We start from the raw sequence: 12,319 nt of genomic DNA on the forward strand, positions 1-12,319 counted from the left end.
TAGCCTGCAACACCTAGCCTGCAACACTTAGCCTGCAACACCTAGCCTGCAACACCTAGCCTGCAACACCTAGCCTGCAACACCTAGCCTGCAACACCTAGCCTGCAACACCCAGCCTGCAACACCTAGCCTGCAACACCTAGCCTGCAACACCTAGCCTGCAACACCTAGCCTGCAACACCTAGCCTGCAACACCCAGCCTGCAACACCTAGCCTGCAACACCTAGCCTGCAACACCTAGCCTGCAACACCCACCCTGCAACACCTAGCCTGCAACACCTAGCCTGCAACACCTAGCCTGCAACACCTAGCCTGCAACACCCAGCCTGCAACACCTAGCCTGCAACACCTAGCCTGCAACACCTAGCCTGCAACACCTAGCCTGCAACACCCAGCCTGCAACACCTAGCCTGCAACACCTAGCCTGCAACACCTAGCCTGCAACACCAGCCTGCCAGCCTGCAACACCTAGCCTGCAACACCTAGCCTGCAACACCTAGCCTGCAACACTTAGCCTGCAACACTTAGCCTGCAACACCCAGCCTGCAACACCTAGCCTGCAACACCCAGCCTGCAACACCTAGCCTGCAACACCTAGCCTGCAACACCCAGCCTGCAACACCTAGCCTGCAACACCTAGCCTCCAACACTTAGCCTGCAACACCTAGCCTGCAACACCTAGCCTGCAACACCTAGCCTGCAACACCTAGCCTGCAACACCTAGCCTGCAACACCTAGCCTGCAACACCAGCCTGCAACACCTAGCCTGCAACACCTAGCCTGCAACACCTAGCCTGCAACACCTAGCCTGCAACACCCAGCCTGCAACACCTAGCCTGCAACACCTAGCCTGCAACACCTAGCCTGCAACACCCAGCCTGCAACACCTAGCCTGCAACACCTAGCCTGCAACACCTAGCCTGCAACACCTAGCCTGCAACACTTAGCCTGCAACACCCAGCCTGCAACACCTAGCCTGCAACACCCAGCCTGCAACACCTAGCCTGCAACACCTAGCCTGCAACACCCAGCCTGCAACACCTAGCCTGCAACACCTAGCCTCCAACACTTAGCCTGCAACACCTAGCCTGCAACACCTAGCCTGCAACACCTAGCCTGCAACACCTAGCCTGCAACACTTAGCCTGCAACACTTAGCCTGCAACACCTAGCCTCCAACACCTAGCCTGCAACACCTAGCCTGCAACACCTAGCCTGCAACACCTAGCCTGCAACACTTAGCCTGCAACACTTAGCCTGCAACACCTAGCCTCCAACACCTAGCCTGCAACACCTAGCCTGCAACACCTAGCCTGCAACACCTAGCCTGCAACACTTAGCCTGCAACACCTAGCCTGCAACACCTAGCCTCCAACACCTAGCCTGCAACACCCAGCCTGCAACACCTAGCCTGCAACACCTAGCCTGCAACACCCAGCCTGCAACACCTCAGCCTGCAACACCTTGCCTGCAACACCTAGCCTGCAACACCCAGCCTGCAACACCTAGCCTGCAACACCTAGCCTGCAACACTTAGCCTGCAACACCTAGCCTGCAACACCTAGCCTGCAACACCTAGCCTGCAACACTTAGCCTGCAACACCTAGCCTGCAACACCCAGCCTGCAACACCCAGCCTGCAACACTTAGCCTGCAACACCTAGCCTCCAACACCTAGCCTGCAACACCTAGCCTGCAACACCTAGCCTGCAACACCTAGCCTGCAACACCTAGCCTCCAACACCTAGCCTCCAACACCTAGCCTCCAACACCTAGCCTCCAACACCTAGCCTCCAACACCTAGCCTCCAACACCTAGCCTCCAACACCTAGCCTCCTACACCTAGCCTGCAACACCTAGCCTCCAACACCTAGCCTCCAACACCTAGCCTCCAACACCTAGCCTCCAACACCTAGCCTCCAACACCTAGCCTCCAACACCTAGCCTCCAACACCTAGCCTCCAACACCTAGCCTCCAACACCTAGCCTCCAACACCTAGCCTCCAACACCTAGCCTCCAACACCTAGCCTCCAACACCTAGCCTCCAACACCTAGCCTCCAACAGACACTGAACATACTTCCTGTTTCACTATGAAGTATGGATTCGGAGTGGTGTTCAGGCTATCTAATATCTGGATTATATTCCTGATGTTGCTGAAGTTATCCTTGATATTGTTATTGCTGGCATGGCTGTAGTCTCTATGGCTGTAGTCTCCACTGTGGCTGTAGTCTCTATGGCTGTATTCTCTATGGCTGTATTCTCTATGGCTGTAGTCTCTATGGCTGTAGTCTCCACGGTGGCTGTAGTCTCTATGGCTGTAGTCTCTATGGCTGTAGTCTCTATGGCTGTAGTCTCTACGGCTGTAGTCTCTATGGCTGTAGTCTCTATGGCTGTAGACTCTATGGCTGTAGTCTCTATGGCTGTAGTCTCTATGGCTGTAGTCTCTATGGCTGTAGACTCTATGGCTGTAGTCTCAACACTTGCCTGCAAGACTCTATGGCTGTAGTCTCTATGGCTGTAGTCTCTATGGCTGTAGACTCTATGGCTGTAGTCTCTATGGCTGTAGTCTCTATGGCTGTAGACTCTATGGCTGTAGTCTCTATGGCTGTAGACTCTATGGCTGTAGTCTCTATGGCTGTAGTCTCTATGGCTGTAGTCTCTATGGCTGTAGACTCTATGGCTGTAGTCTCTATGGCTGTAGTCTCTATGGCTGTAGACTCTATGGCTGTAGACTTTATGGCTGTAGACTCTATGGCTGAAGTCTCTATGGCTGTAGTCTCTATGGCTGTAGTCTCCACCGTGGCTGTAGTCTCCACCGTGGCTGTAGTCTCCACCGTGGCTGTAGTCTCCACCGTGGTAGTCTCCACAGTGGTTGTAGTCTCCACCGTGGCTGTAGTCTCCACCGTGGTTGTAGTCTCCACCGTGGTTGTAGTCTCCACCATGGTAGTCTCCACAGTGGTTGTAGTCTCCACAGTGGTTGTAGTCTCCACAGTGGTTGTAGTCTCCACCATGGCTGTAGTCTCCACCATGGTAGTCTCCACAGTGGTTGTAGTCTCCACCGTGGCTGTAGTCTCCACCGAGGTTGTAGTCTCCACAGTGGTTGTAGTCTCCACAGTGGTTGTAGTCTCCACCGTGGCTGTAGTCTCCACCGAGGTTGTAGTCTCCACAGTGGTTGTAGTCTCCACAGTGGTTGTAGTCTCCACAGTGGTTGTAGTCTCCACCGTGGTTGTAGTCTCCACAATGGTTGTAGTCTCCACCGAGGTTGTAGTCTCCACAGTGGTTGTAGTCTCCACAGTGGTTGTAGTCTCCACAGTGGTTGTAGTCTCCACCGAGGTTGTAGTCTCCACAGTGGTTGTAGTCTCCACCGAGGTTGTAGTCTCCACCGAGGTTGTAGTCTCCACAGTGGTTGTAGTCTCCATAATGGTAGTCTCCACAGTGGTTGTAGTCTCCACAGTGGTTGTAGTCTCCACCGTGGCTGTAGTCTCCACCGTGGCTGTAGTCTCCACCGTGGCTGTAGTCTCCACAGTGGTTGTAGTCTCCATAATGGTTGTCTCCACAGTGGTTGTAGTCTCCACAGTGGTTGTAGTCTCCACCGTGGCTGTAGTCTCCACAGTGGTTGTAGTCTCCACCGTGGCTGTAGTCTCCACCGTGGCTGTAGTCTCCACCGTGGCTGTAGTCTCCACCGTGGCTGTAGTCTCCACCGTGGCTGTAGTCTCCACTGTGGCTGTAGTCTCCACCGTGGCTGTAGTCTCCACCGTGGCTATAGTCTCCACCGTGGCTGTAGTCTCCACAGTGGTTGTAGTCTCCACCATGGTAGTCTCCACCGTGGCTGTAGTCTCCACCGTGGCTGTAGTCTCCACCGTGGTTGTAGTCTCCACCGTGGCTGTAGTCTCAACTGTGGCTGTAGTCTCCGCCGTGGCTGTAGTCTCCACCGTGGCTGTAGTCTCCACCGTGGTTGTAGTCTCCACCGTGGCCATAGTCTCCACCATGGTTGTAGTCTCTATGTTTGTAGTCTCCACCGTGGCCATAGTCTCCACCATGGCTGTAGTCTCTATGTTTGTAGTCTCCACCGTGGCCATAGTCTCCACCGTGGTTGTAGTCTCTATGGCTGTAGTCTCCACCGTGGCTGTAGTCTCTATGGCTGTAGACTCTATGGCTGTAGTCTCCACCGTGGTTGTAGTCTCTATGGCTGTAGTCTCCACCGTGGCTGTAGTCTCTATGGCTGTAGTCTCTATGTTTGTAGTCTCCACCGTGGCTTTAGTTTCCACTGTGGCTGTAGTCTCCACCATGGCTGTAGTCTCCACCGTGGCTGTAGTCTCCACTGTGGTAGTCTCCACAGTGGTTGTAGTCTCCACAGTGGTTGTAGTCTCCACCGTGGCTGTAGTCTCCACCGTGGCTGTAGTCTCCACCGTGGCTGTAGTCTCCACCGTGGCTGTAGTCTCCACCGTGGCTGTAGTCTCCACCGTGGCTGTAGTCTCCACCGTGGCTGTAGTCTCCACCGTGGCTGTAGTCTCCACTGTGGCTGTAGTCTCCACCGTGGCTGTAGTCTCCACCGTGGCTGTAGTCTCCACCGTGGCTGTAGTCTCCACCGTGGCTGTAGTCTCCACCGTGGCCGTAGTCTCCATAATGGAGGCGTGGCCAGTGTTACAGTGTACCAGTAGTGGTGACACTCACAGTGTGTTCTTCTTCTAATCTTTTTCTCTTCCTGTCTGTTCTTACCCTACAGGAGAGAGTGTGGAGGAGAATGCCAACGTGGTGGTGCGTCTACTGATTCGTCGGCCAGAGTGTTTTGGCCCCGCCCTGAGAGGAGAGGGGGGTGCTGGTCTGCTGGCGGCAATAGAGGAGGCCATCAAGATCTCAGAGGACCCGGCCAGGGACGGACCTACTGTCAAGAAGGACAGGCGGTTCCCCATGTAAGACTACTGGAGAGCTGTTGTTGTTGTGTTGTTATTGTTCTGTTGTTGTGTTGTTGTTGTTGGGGTATTGGTGTGTTGTTGTTGTTGTGGTATTGTTGTGTTGTTGTTGTTGTTGTTGTTGGGGTATTGTTGTGTTGTTGTTGTTGGGGTGTGTTGTTGTGTTGTGTTGTTGTTGTTGTGGTATTGTTGTGTTGTTGTTGTTGGGGTATTGTTGTGTTGTTGTTGTTGTTGTTGTTGGGGTATTGTTGTGTGTTGTTGTTGTTGGGGTATTGTTGTGTTGTTGTTGTTGTTGTTGGGGTATTGGTGTGTTGTTGTTGTTGGGGTATTGTTGTGTTGTTGTTGTTGTTGTTGGGGTATTGTTGTGTTGTTGTTGTTGTTGTTGTGGTATTGTTGTGTTGTTGTTGTTGGGGTATTGTTGTGTTGTTGTTGTTGGGGTATTGTTGTGTTGTTGTTGTTGTTGTTGGGGTATTGTTGTGTTGTTGTTGTTGGGGTATTGGTGTGTTGTTGTTGTTGGGGTGTTGTTGTTGTTGTTGTTGTTGTGGTATTGTTGTGTTGTTGTTGTTGTGGTATTGTATTGTTGTGTTGTTGTTGTTGTTGTTGTTGGGGTGTTGTTGTTGTTGTTGTTGGGGTATTGTTGTGTTGTTGTTGTTGGGGTATTGTTGTGTTGTTGTTGTTGTTGTTGTTGTGGTATTGTTGTGTTGTTGTTGTTGGGGTATTGGTGTGTTGTTGTTGTTGGGGTGTTGTTGTTGTTGTTGTTGTTGTGGTATTGTTGTGTTGTTGTTGTTGGGGTATTGTCTCTTCCCTGTGTAATAAAAAGTATATTCTTTAGCATATAAGATGGATGCTTTCGTAAGACTAGAGAGAGAAAAGGTGTTCAGCATGAAAGACAAGAAACGATGGAATATACGAGTGAATGATTTCATGCTTTGGTTTAAGTTTCCTTCCCAATCCACAGTGGTTGTATTGATCATGGATTCGATTTGTAAAGAGCTTTAAATAGTAACCGTTGGGTCAACTCTCTACATCAACTGTTATGCTAATGATTAACGCTTGTTTGTCTGTCTGTCTGTCTGTCTGTCTGTCTGTCTGTCTGTCTGTCTGTCTGTCTGTCTGTCTGTCTGTCTGTCTGTCTGTCTGCCTGCCTGCCTGCCTCTGTGTCTGCCTGCCTGCCTGCCTGCCTGCCTGCCTGCCTCTGTGTCTGCCTGTTTGCCTCTGTCTGTCTGTCTGTCTGCCTGCCTGCCTCTGTGTCTGTCTGCCTGCCTCTGTGTCTGTCTGCCTGCCTGCCTCTGTGTCTGCCTGTTTGCCTCTGTCTGTCTGTCTGCCTGCCTGCCTGCCTCTGTGTCTGTCTGCCTGCCTCTGTGTCTGCCTGCCTGCCTGCCTCTGTTCCTGCCTGCCTGCCTGTCTGTCTGTCTGCCTGCCTGTCTGTCTGTCTGTCTGTCTGTCTGTCTGTCTGTCTGTCTGTCTGTCTGTCTGTCTGTCTGTCTGTCTGTCTGTCTGTCAGGTTTGGTGGTGAGGAGCAGCAAGAGGAGAACCGCGTCCATCTTGGAAACGCCATCATGTCCTTCTACTCTGCCCTCATCGACCTGCTGGGACGCTGTGCACCTGAGATGCACGTACGTGAGGCCGTTTTCTCCACATCTCACCTTCTCTGATTCTGACGTCTGTTTTAACACGACACCACATGTTACGGTCGTGAACATGAAGGATGCTTAGCTAGGATTTACTAGAATCTGTCCGGGGCCTCGTTATATCTCTACCGGAACATAAACCCCTCTCGTTCTGTCTGTCTGTCTGTCTGTCTGTCTGTCTGTCTGTCTGTCTGTCTGTCTGTCTGTCTGTCTCCAGTTGATCCAGGCGTGTAAAGGTGAGGCTCTGAGGATCCGGGCCATCCTGAGATCTCTTGTTCCTATAGAAGACCTGGTGGGAGTCATCAGTCTGTCTGTACAGATACCTGACTACGGGAAAGGTACGGGACAAGACATAACAATTATCCCTTCAGGATTTTCCAAACCTGCAAATCCCCATTTTTTTTGCGGGGACAAATCAACAATTCTTTGCATATTATGCAAATGTTGCCAATCCCCAAACCATTAAAAAGCATAAAACAGTCATCACCGCACGACAAAAAGAGGGCTTCAACGAATCACCAGACGTTTATAGTATTATATTATGGCTGTAGTCTCTATGGCTGTAGTCTCTATGGCTGTAGTCTCCATCGTGGCTGTAGTCTCTATGGCTGTAGTCTCTATGGCTGTAGTCTCTATGGCTGTAGTCTCCATCGTGGCTGTAGTCTCTATGGCTGTAGACTCTATGGCTGTAGTCTCTATGGCTGTAGTCTCTATGGCTCTAGTCTCCATCGTGGCTGTAGTCTCTATGGCTGTAGTCTCTATGGCTGTAGTCTCTATGGCTGTAGTCTCCATCGTGGCTGTAGTCTCTATGGCTGTAGTCTCTATGGCTGTAGTCTCCTATGGCTGTAGTCTCCATCGTGGCTGTAGTCTCTATGGCTGTAGTCTCTATGGCTGTAGTCTCTATGGCTGTAGTCTCCATCGTGGCTGTAGTCTCTATGGCTGTAGTCTCCATCGTGGCTGTAGTCTCTATGGCTGTAGTCTCCATCGTGGCTGTAGTCTCTATGGCTGTAGTCTCCATCGTGGCTGTAGTCTCTATGGCTGTAGTCTCTATGGCTGTAGTCTCCATCGTGGCTGTAGTCTCTGTAGTCTCCATCGTGGCTGTAGTCTCTATGGCTGTAGTCTCCATCGTGGCTGTAGTCTCTATGGCTGTAGTCTCCATCGTGGCTGTAGTCTCTATGGCTGTAGTCTCTATGGCTGTAGTCTCTATGGCTGTAGTCTCTATGGCTGTAGTCTCCATCGTGGCTGTAGTCTCTATGGCTGTAGTCTCCATCGTGGCTGTAGTCTCTATGGCTGTAGTCTCTATGGCTGTCTCTATAGTCTCCATCTGTGGCTGTAGTCTCTATCGTGGCTGTAGTCTCTATGGCTGTAGTCTCCATCGTGGCTGTAGTCTCTATGGCTGTAGTCTCCATCGTGGCTGTAGTCTCTATGGCTGTAGTCTCCATCGTGGCTGTAGTCTCTATGGCTGTAGTCTCTATGGCTGTATGGCTGTCTCCATCGTGGCTGTAGTCTCTATGGCTGTAGTCTCCATCGTGGCTGTAGTCTCTATGGCTGTAGTCTCTATGGCTGTAGTCTCCATCGTGGCTGTAGTCTCCATCGTGGCTGTAGTCTCTATGGCTGTAGTCTCTATGGCTGTAGACTCTATGGCTGTAGTCTCCATCGTGGCTGTAGTCTCTATGGCTGTAGTCTCTATGGCTGTAGACTCTATGGCTGTAGTCTCCATCGTGGCTGTAGTCTCTATGGCTGTAGTCTCTATGGCTGTAGTCTCTATGGCTGTAGTCTCTATGGTTGTTATATTGTATTGTTGTATCACGTCAACAAACTGTCTCCTTCTTCAGTGTATTTTCGTGACAAATTGGACAAAATAGTTGCGTATTGCAAAATATCAGTATTTTTTTTTTTTTTTATTTACAAAAAAATTGACCCACTTTTTCTTCCCAATTTCGTGGTATCCATTTTTGTTAGTAGTTACTATCTTCTCTCATCGCTACAACTCCCGTACGGGCTCGGGAGAGACGAAGGTCGAAAGCCATGCGTCCTCCGATACACAACCCAACCAAGCCGCACTGCTTCTTAACACAGCGTGCATCCAACCCGGAAGCCAGCCGCACCAATGTGTCGGAGGAAACACCGTGCACCTGGCGACCTCGGTTAGCGCGCACTGCGCCCGGCCCGCCACAGGAGTCGCTAGTGTGCGATGAGACAAGGATATCCCTGCCGGTCAAACCCTCCCTAACCTGGACGACGAAGTCAATTGTGCGTCGCCTCACGGACCTCCCGGTTGCGGTCGGCTGTGACAGAGCCGTGGCTCGAACACAGAGTCTCATTAGACCACTGTGCCACCCGGGAGGCCCAATGTCAGTATTTGTGCCCACAATTATCACAATAAATCACTGCGAAATCCTGGAGGGACTGATTATCACAGATCCCATGCTAATGTTCTCTCCCTTTCAATTGAACAATATCGATCCCTTAATCTGCCTCTCTCTCTCTCTCTCTCTCTCTCTCTCTCTCTCTCTCTCTCTCTCTCTCTCTCTCTCTCTCTCTCTCTCTCTCCACTACCACTCAGATGGTCACACCATAGAGCCTAAGATGTCTGCGAGCTTCGTCCCGGACCACAAGGCGTCCATGGTGCTGTTCCTGGACCGTGTGTATGGTATCGACAACCAGGACTTCCTGCTTCATGTTCTGGAGGTGGGCTTCCTGCCAGACATGAGAGCTGCCGCATCCCTGGACACGGTGAGTACTGCCTATAGACTGTAGGGCCAGGAGTTTTCCCAACCAGGTAACCATGTCTCTATTGTCTTGGAATCATGTCTCTATTGTCTTGGATTTATGTCTCTATTGTCTTGGATTCATGTCTCTATTGTCTTGGAACCATGTCTCTATTGTCTTGGAACCATGTCTCTATTGTCTTGGAACCATGTCTCTATTGGAACCATGTCTCTATTGTCTTGGAACCATGTCTCTATTGTCTTGGAACCATGTCTCTATGGGAACCATGTCTCTATTGTCTTGGAACCATGTCTCTATTGTCTTGGAACCATATCTCTATGGGAACCATGTCTCTATGGGAACCATGTCTCTATTGTCTTGGAACCATGTCTCTATTGTCTTGGAACCATGTCTCTATTGTCTTGGATTCAATTGTCTTGGAACCATGTCTCTATTGTCTTGGAACCATGTCTCTATTGTCTTGGAACCATGTCTCTATTGTCTTGGAACCATGTCTCTATTGTCTTGGAACCATGTCTCTATGGGAACCATGTCTCTATTGTCTTGGAACCATGTCTCTATTGTCTTGGATTCCTGTCTCTATTGTCTTGGAACCATGTCTCTATGGGAACCATGTCTCTGGGAACCATGTCTCTATGGGAACCATGTCTCTATTGTCTTGGAACCATGTCTCTATTGTCTTGGAACCATGTCTCTATTGTCTTGGATTCATGTCTCTATTGTCTTGGAACCATGTCTCTATTGTCTTGGAACCATGTCTCTATTGTCTTGGAACCATGTCTCTATTGTCTTGGAACCATGTCTCTATTGTCTTGGAACCATGTCTCTATTGTCTTGGAACCATGTCTCTATTGTCTTGGAACCATGTCTCTATTGTCTTGGAACCATGTCTCTATTGTCTTGGAACCATGTCTCTATTGTCTTGGAACCATATCTCTATGGGAACCATGTCTCTATGGGAACCATGTCTCTATTGTCTTGGAACCATGTCTCTATTGTCTTGGAACCATGTCTCTATTGTCTTGGAACCATGTCTCTATTGTCTTGGAACCATGTCTCTATTGTCTTGGAACCATGTCTCTATTGTCTTGGAACCATGTCTCTATTGTCTTGGAACCATGTCTCTATTGTCTTGGAACCATGTCTCTATTGTCTTGGAACCATGTCTCTATTGTCTTGGAACCATGTCTCTATTGTCTTGGAACCATGTCTCTATTGTCTTGGAACCATGTCTCTATGGGAACCATGTCTCTATTGTCTTGGAACCATATCTCTATGGGAACCATGTCTCTATTGGAACCATGTCTCTATTGTCTTGGATTCATGTCTCTATTGTCATGGAGCCATGTCTCTATTGTCTTGGAACCATGTCTCTATTGTCTTGGAACCATGTCTCTATTGTCTTGGAACCATGTCTCTATTGTCTTGGAACCATGTCTCTATTGTCTTGGAACCATGTCTCTATTGTCTTGGAACCATGTCTCTATTGTCTTGGATTCATGTCTCTATTGTCTTGGAACCATGTCTCTATTGTCTTGGAACCATGTCTCTATTGGAACCTTGGAACCATGTCTCTATTGGAACCTTGGAACCATGTCTCTATTGTCTTGGAACCATGTCTCTATTGTCTTGGAACCATGTCTCTATTGTCTTGGAACCATGTCTCTATTGGAACCTTGGAACCATGTCTCTATTGGAACCTTGGAACCATGTCTCTATTGGAACCTTGGAACCATGTCTCTATTGTCTTGGAACCATGTCTCTATTGGAACCTTGGAACCATGTCTCTATTGGAACCTTGGAACCATGTCTCTATTGTCTTGGATTCATGTCTCTATTGTCTTGGAACCATGTCTCTATTTATTATACTAAAGGCTAAACAATGTGAATAACATCACTCTCCCTCTTTGTCTGTCTGTCTGTATGTCTGTCTGTCTGTCTGTCTGTCTGTCTGTCTGTCTGTCTGTCTGTCTGTCTGTCTGTCTGTCTGTCTGTCTGTCTGTCTGTCTGTCTGTCTGTCTGTCTGTCTGTCCGTCCGTCCCCCCTAGCTGGCATTCAGCACCACAGAGATGGCTCTGGCTCTGAACCGCTACCTGTGTTCCGCTGTGCTGCCCCTCATCACCAAGTGTGCCCCTCTGTTCGCGGGCACCGACCACCGCGCCATCATGATTGACTCCATGTTGCACACCATCTATAGGCTGTCCCGCGGGCGAGCCCTCACCAAGGCTCAGAGAGACGTCATCGAGGAGTGCCTCATGTCCCTCGTCAAGTACGCCACGACCACAACCCTCTGGCACATCGAATTAAACGTTACCTTTACGAATAATATACACTTAACTTTTACCTCCTTTACGTCCTCTCAAGGTACCTTCGACCTTCCATGCTGCAGCATCTGCTGAGGAAGCTGGTGTTTGACGTGCCAATACTCAACGAGTTTGCTAAGATGCCTCTGAAGCTCCTGACCAATCACTATGAGCGTTGTTGGAAGTACTACTGCCTGCCTAACGGTTGGGCCAACTTCGGGGTGTCGTCAGAGGAGGAGCTGCACCTGTCGCGGAAACTCTTCTGGGGAATCTTCGAGTCTCTGGCGCACAAGGTCAGAACACATGACTGTACTGTATGTATATGCGGTGTATTATTATAAACGGGGTAGTTTGGGTCCTGGAAGACTTTGTATTACTTGGCACTTTCTGTGACTTTGCTCTCACTTTCACTTTCTCTCCCCCTCCCCCTCTACCTCCCCCCTTCTCCCTCTACCTCCCCCACCACTTCTACCTCTACCTCTCCCCCTCCCCCTCTACCTCTCCCCTTCCCCCTCTACCTCCCCCACCACTTCTACCTCTCCCCTCCCCTCTCCCCTCTACCTCTCCCTTCCCTCTACCTCCCCCCCTCTACCTCTACCCTTCTCCCTCCCTCCCCCCACCCCCCCTCCTCTACCTCCCCCTCCTCTCCCTCCTCTCTCCCTCCCTCCCTCCCTCCCTCCCTCCCTCCCTCCCTCCCTCCCTCCCTCCCTCCCTCCCCTCCCTCCCTCCCCCCCTCCCC

General features: G+C 50.3%; 1 protein-coding gene across 1 annotated transcript in view; it reads left to right on the forward strand.

Moving 5' to 3' along the window:
- Positions 1-12,319, forward strand: part of ryr1b (ryanodine receptor 1b (skeletal)) — a 301,559-nt gene that overhangs the window by 136,271 nt on the left and 152,969 nt on the right. The window contains exons 45-50 of the mRNA XM_052469270.1: positions 4,727-4,913; positions 6,418-6,529; positions 6,762-6,882; positions 9,111-9,280; positions 11,326-11,546; positions 11,642-11,873. Coding sequence (XP_052325230.1) covers positions 4,727-4,913; positions 6,418-6,529; positions 6,762-6,882; positions 9,111-9,280; positions 11,326-11,546; positions 11,642-11,873 — 1,043 coding nt within the window. The remainder of the gene's footprint in view (positions 1-4,726; positions 4,914-6,417; positions 6,530-6,761; positions 6,883-9,110; positions 9,281-11,325; positions 11,547-11,641; positions 11,874-12,319) is intronic.

This window comes from Oncorhynchus keta, chromosome 1, assembly GCF_023373465.1.
Source record: "Oncorhynchus keta strain PuntledgeMale-10-30-2019 chromosome 1, Oket_V2, whole genome shotgun sequence".
In the NCBI taxonomy this organism is placed as follows: domain Eukaryota; kingdom Metazoa; phylum Chordata; class Actinopteri; order Salmoniformes; family Salmonidae; genus Oncorhynchus; species Oncorhynchus keta.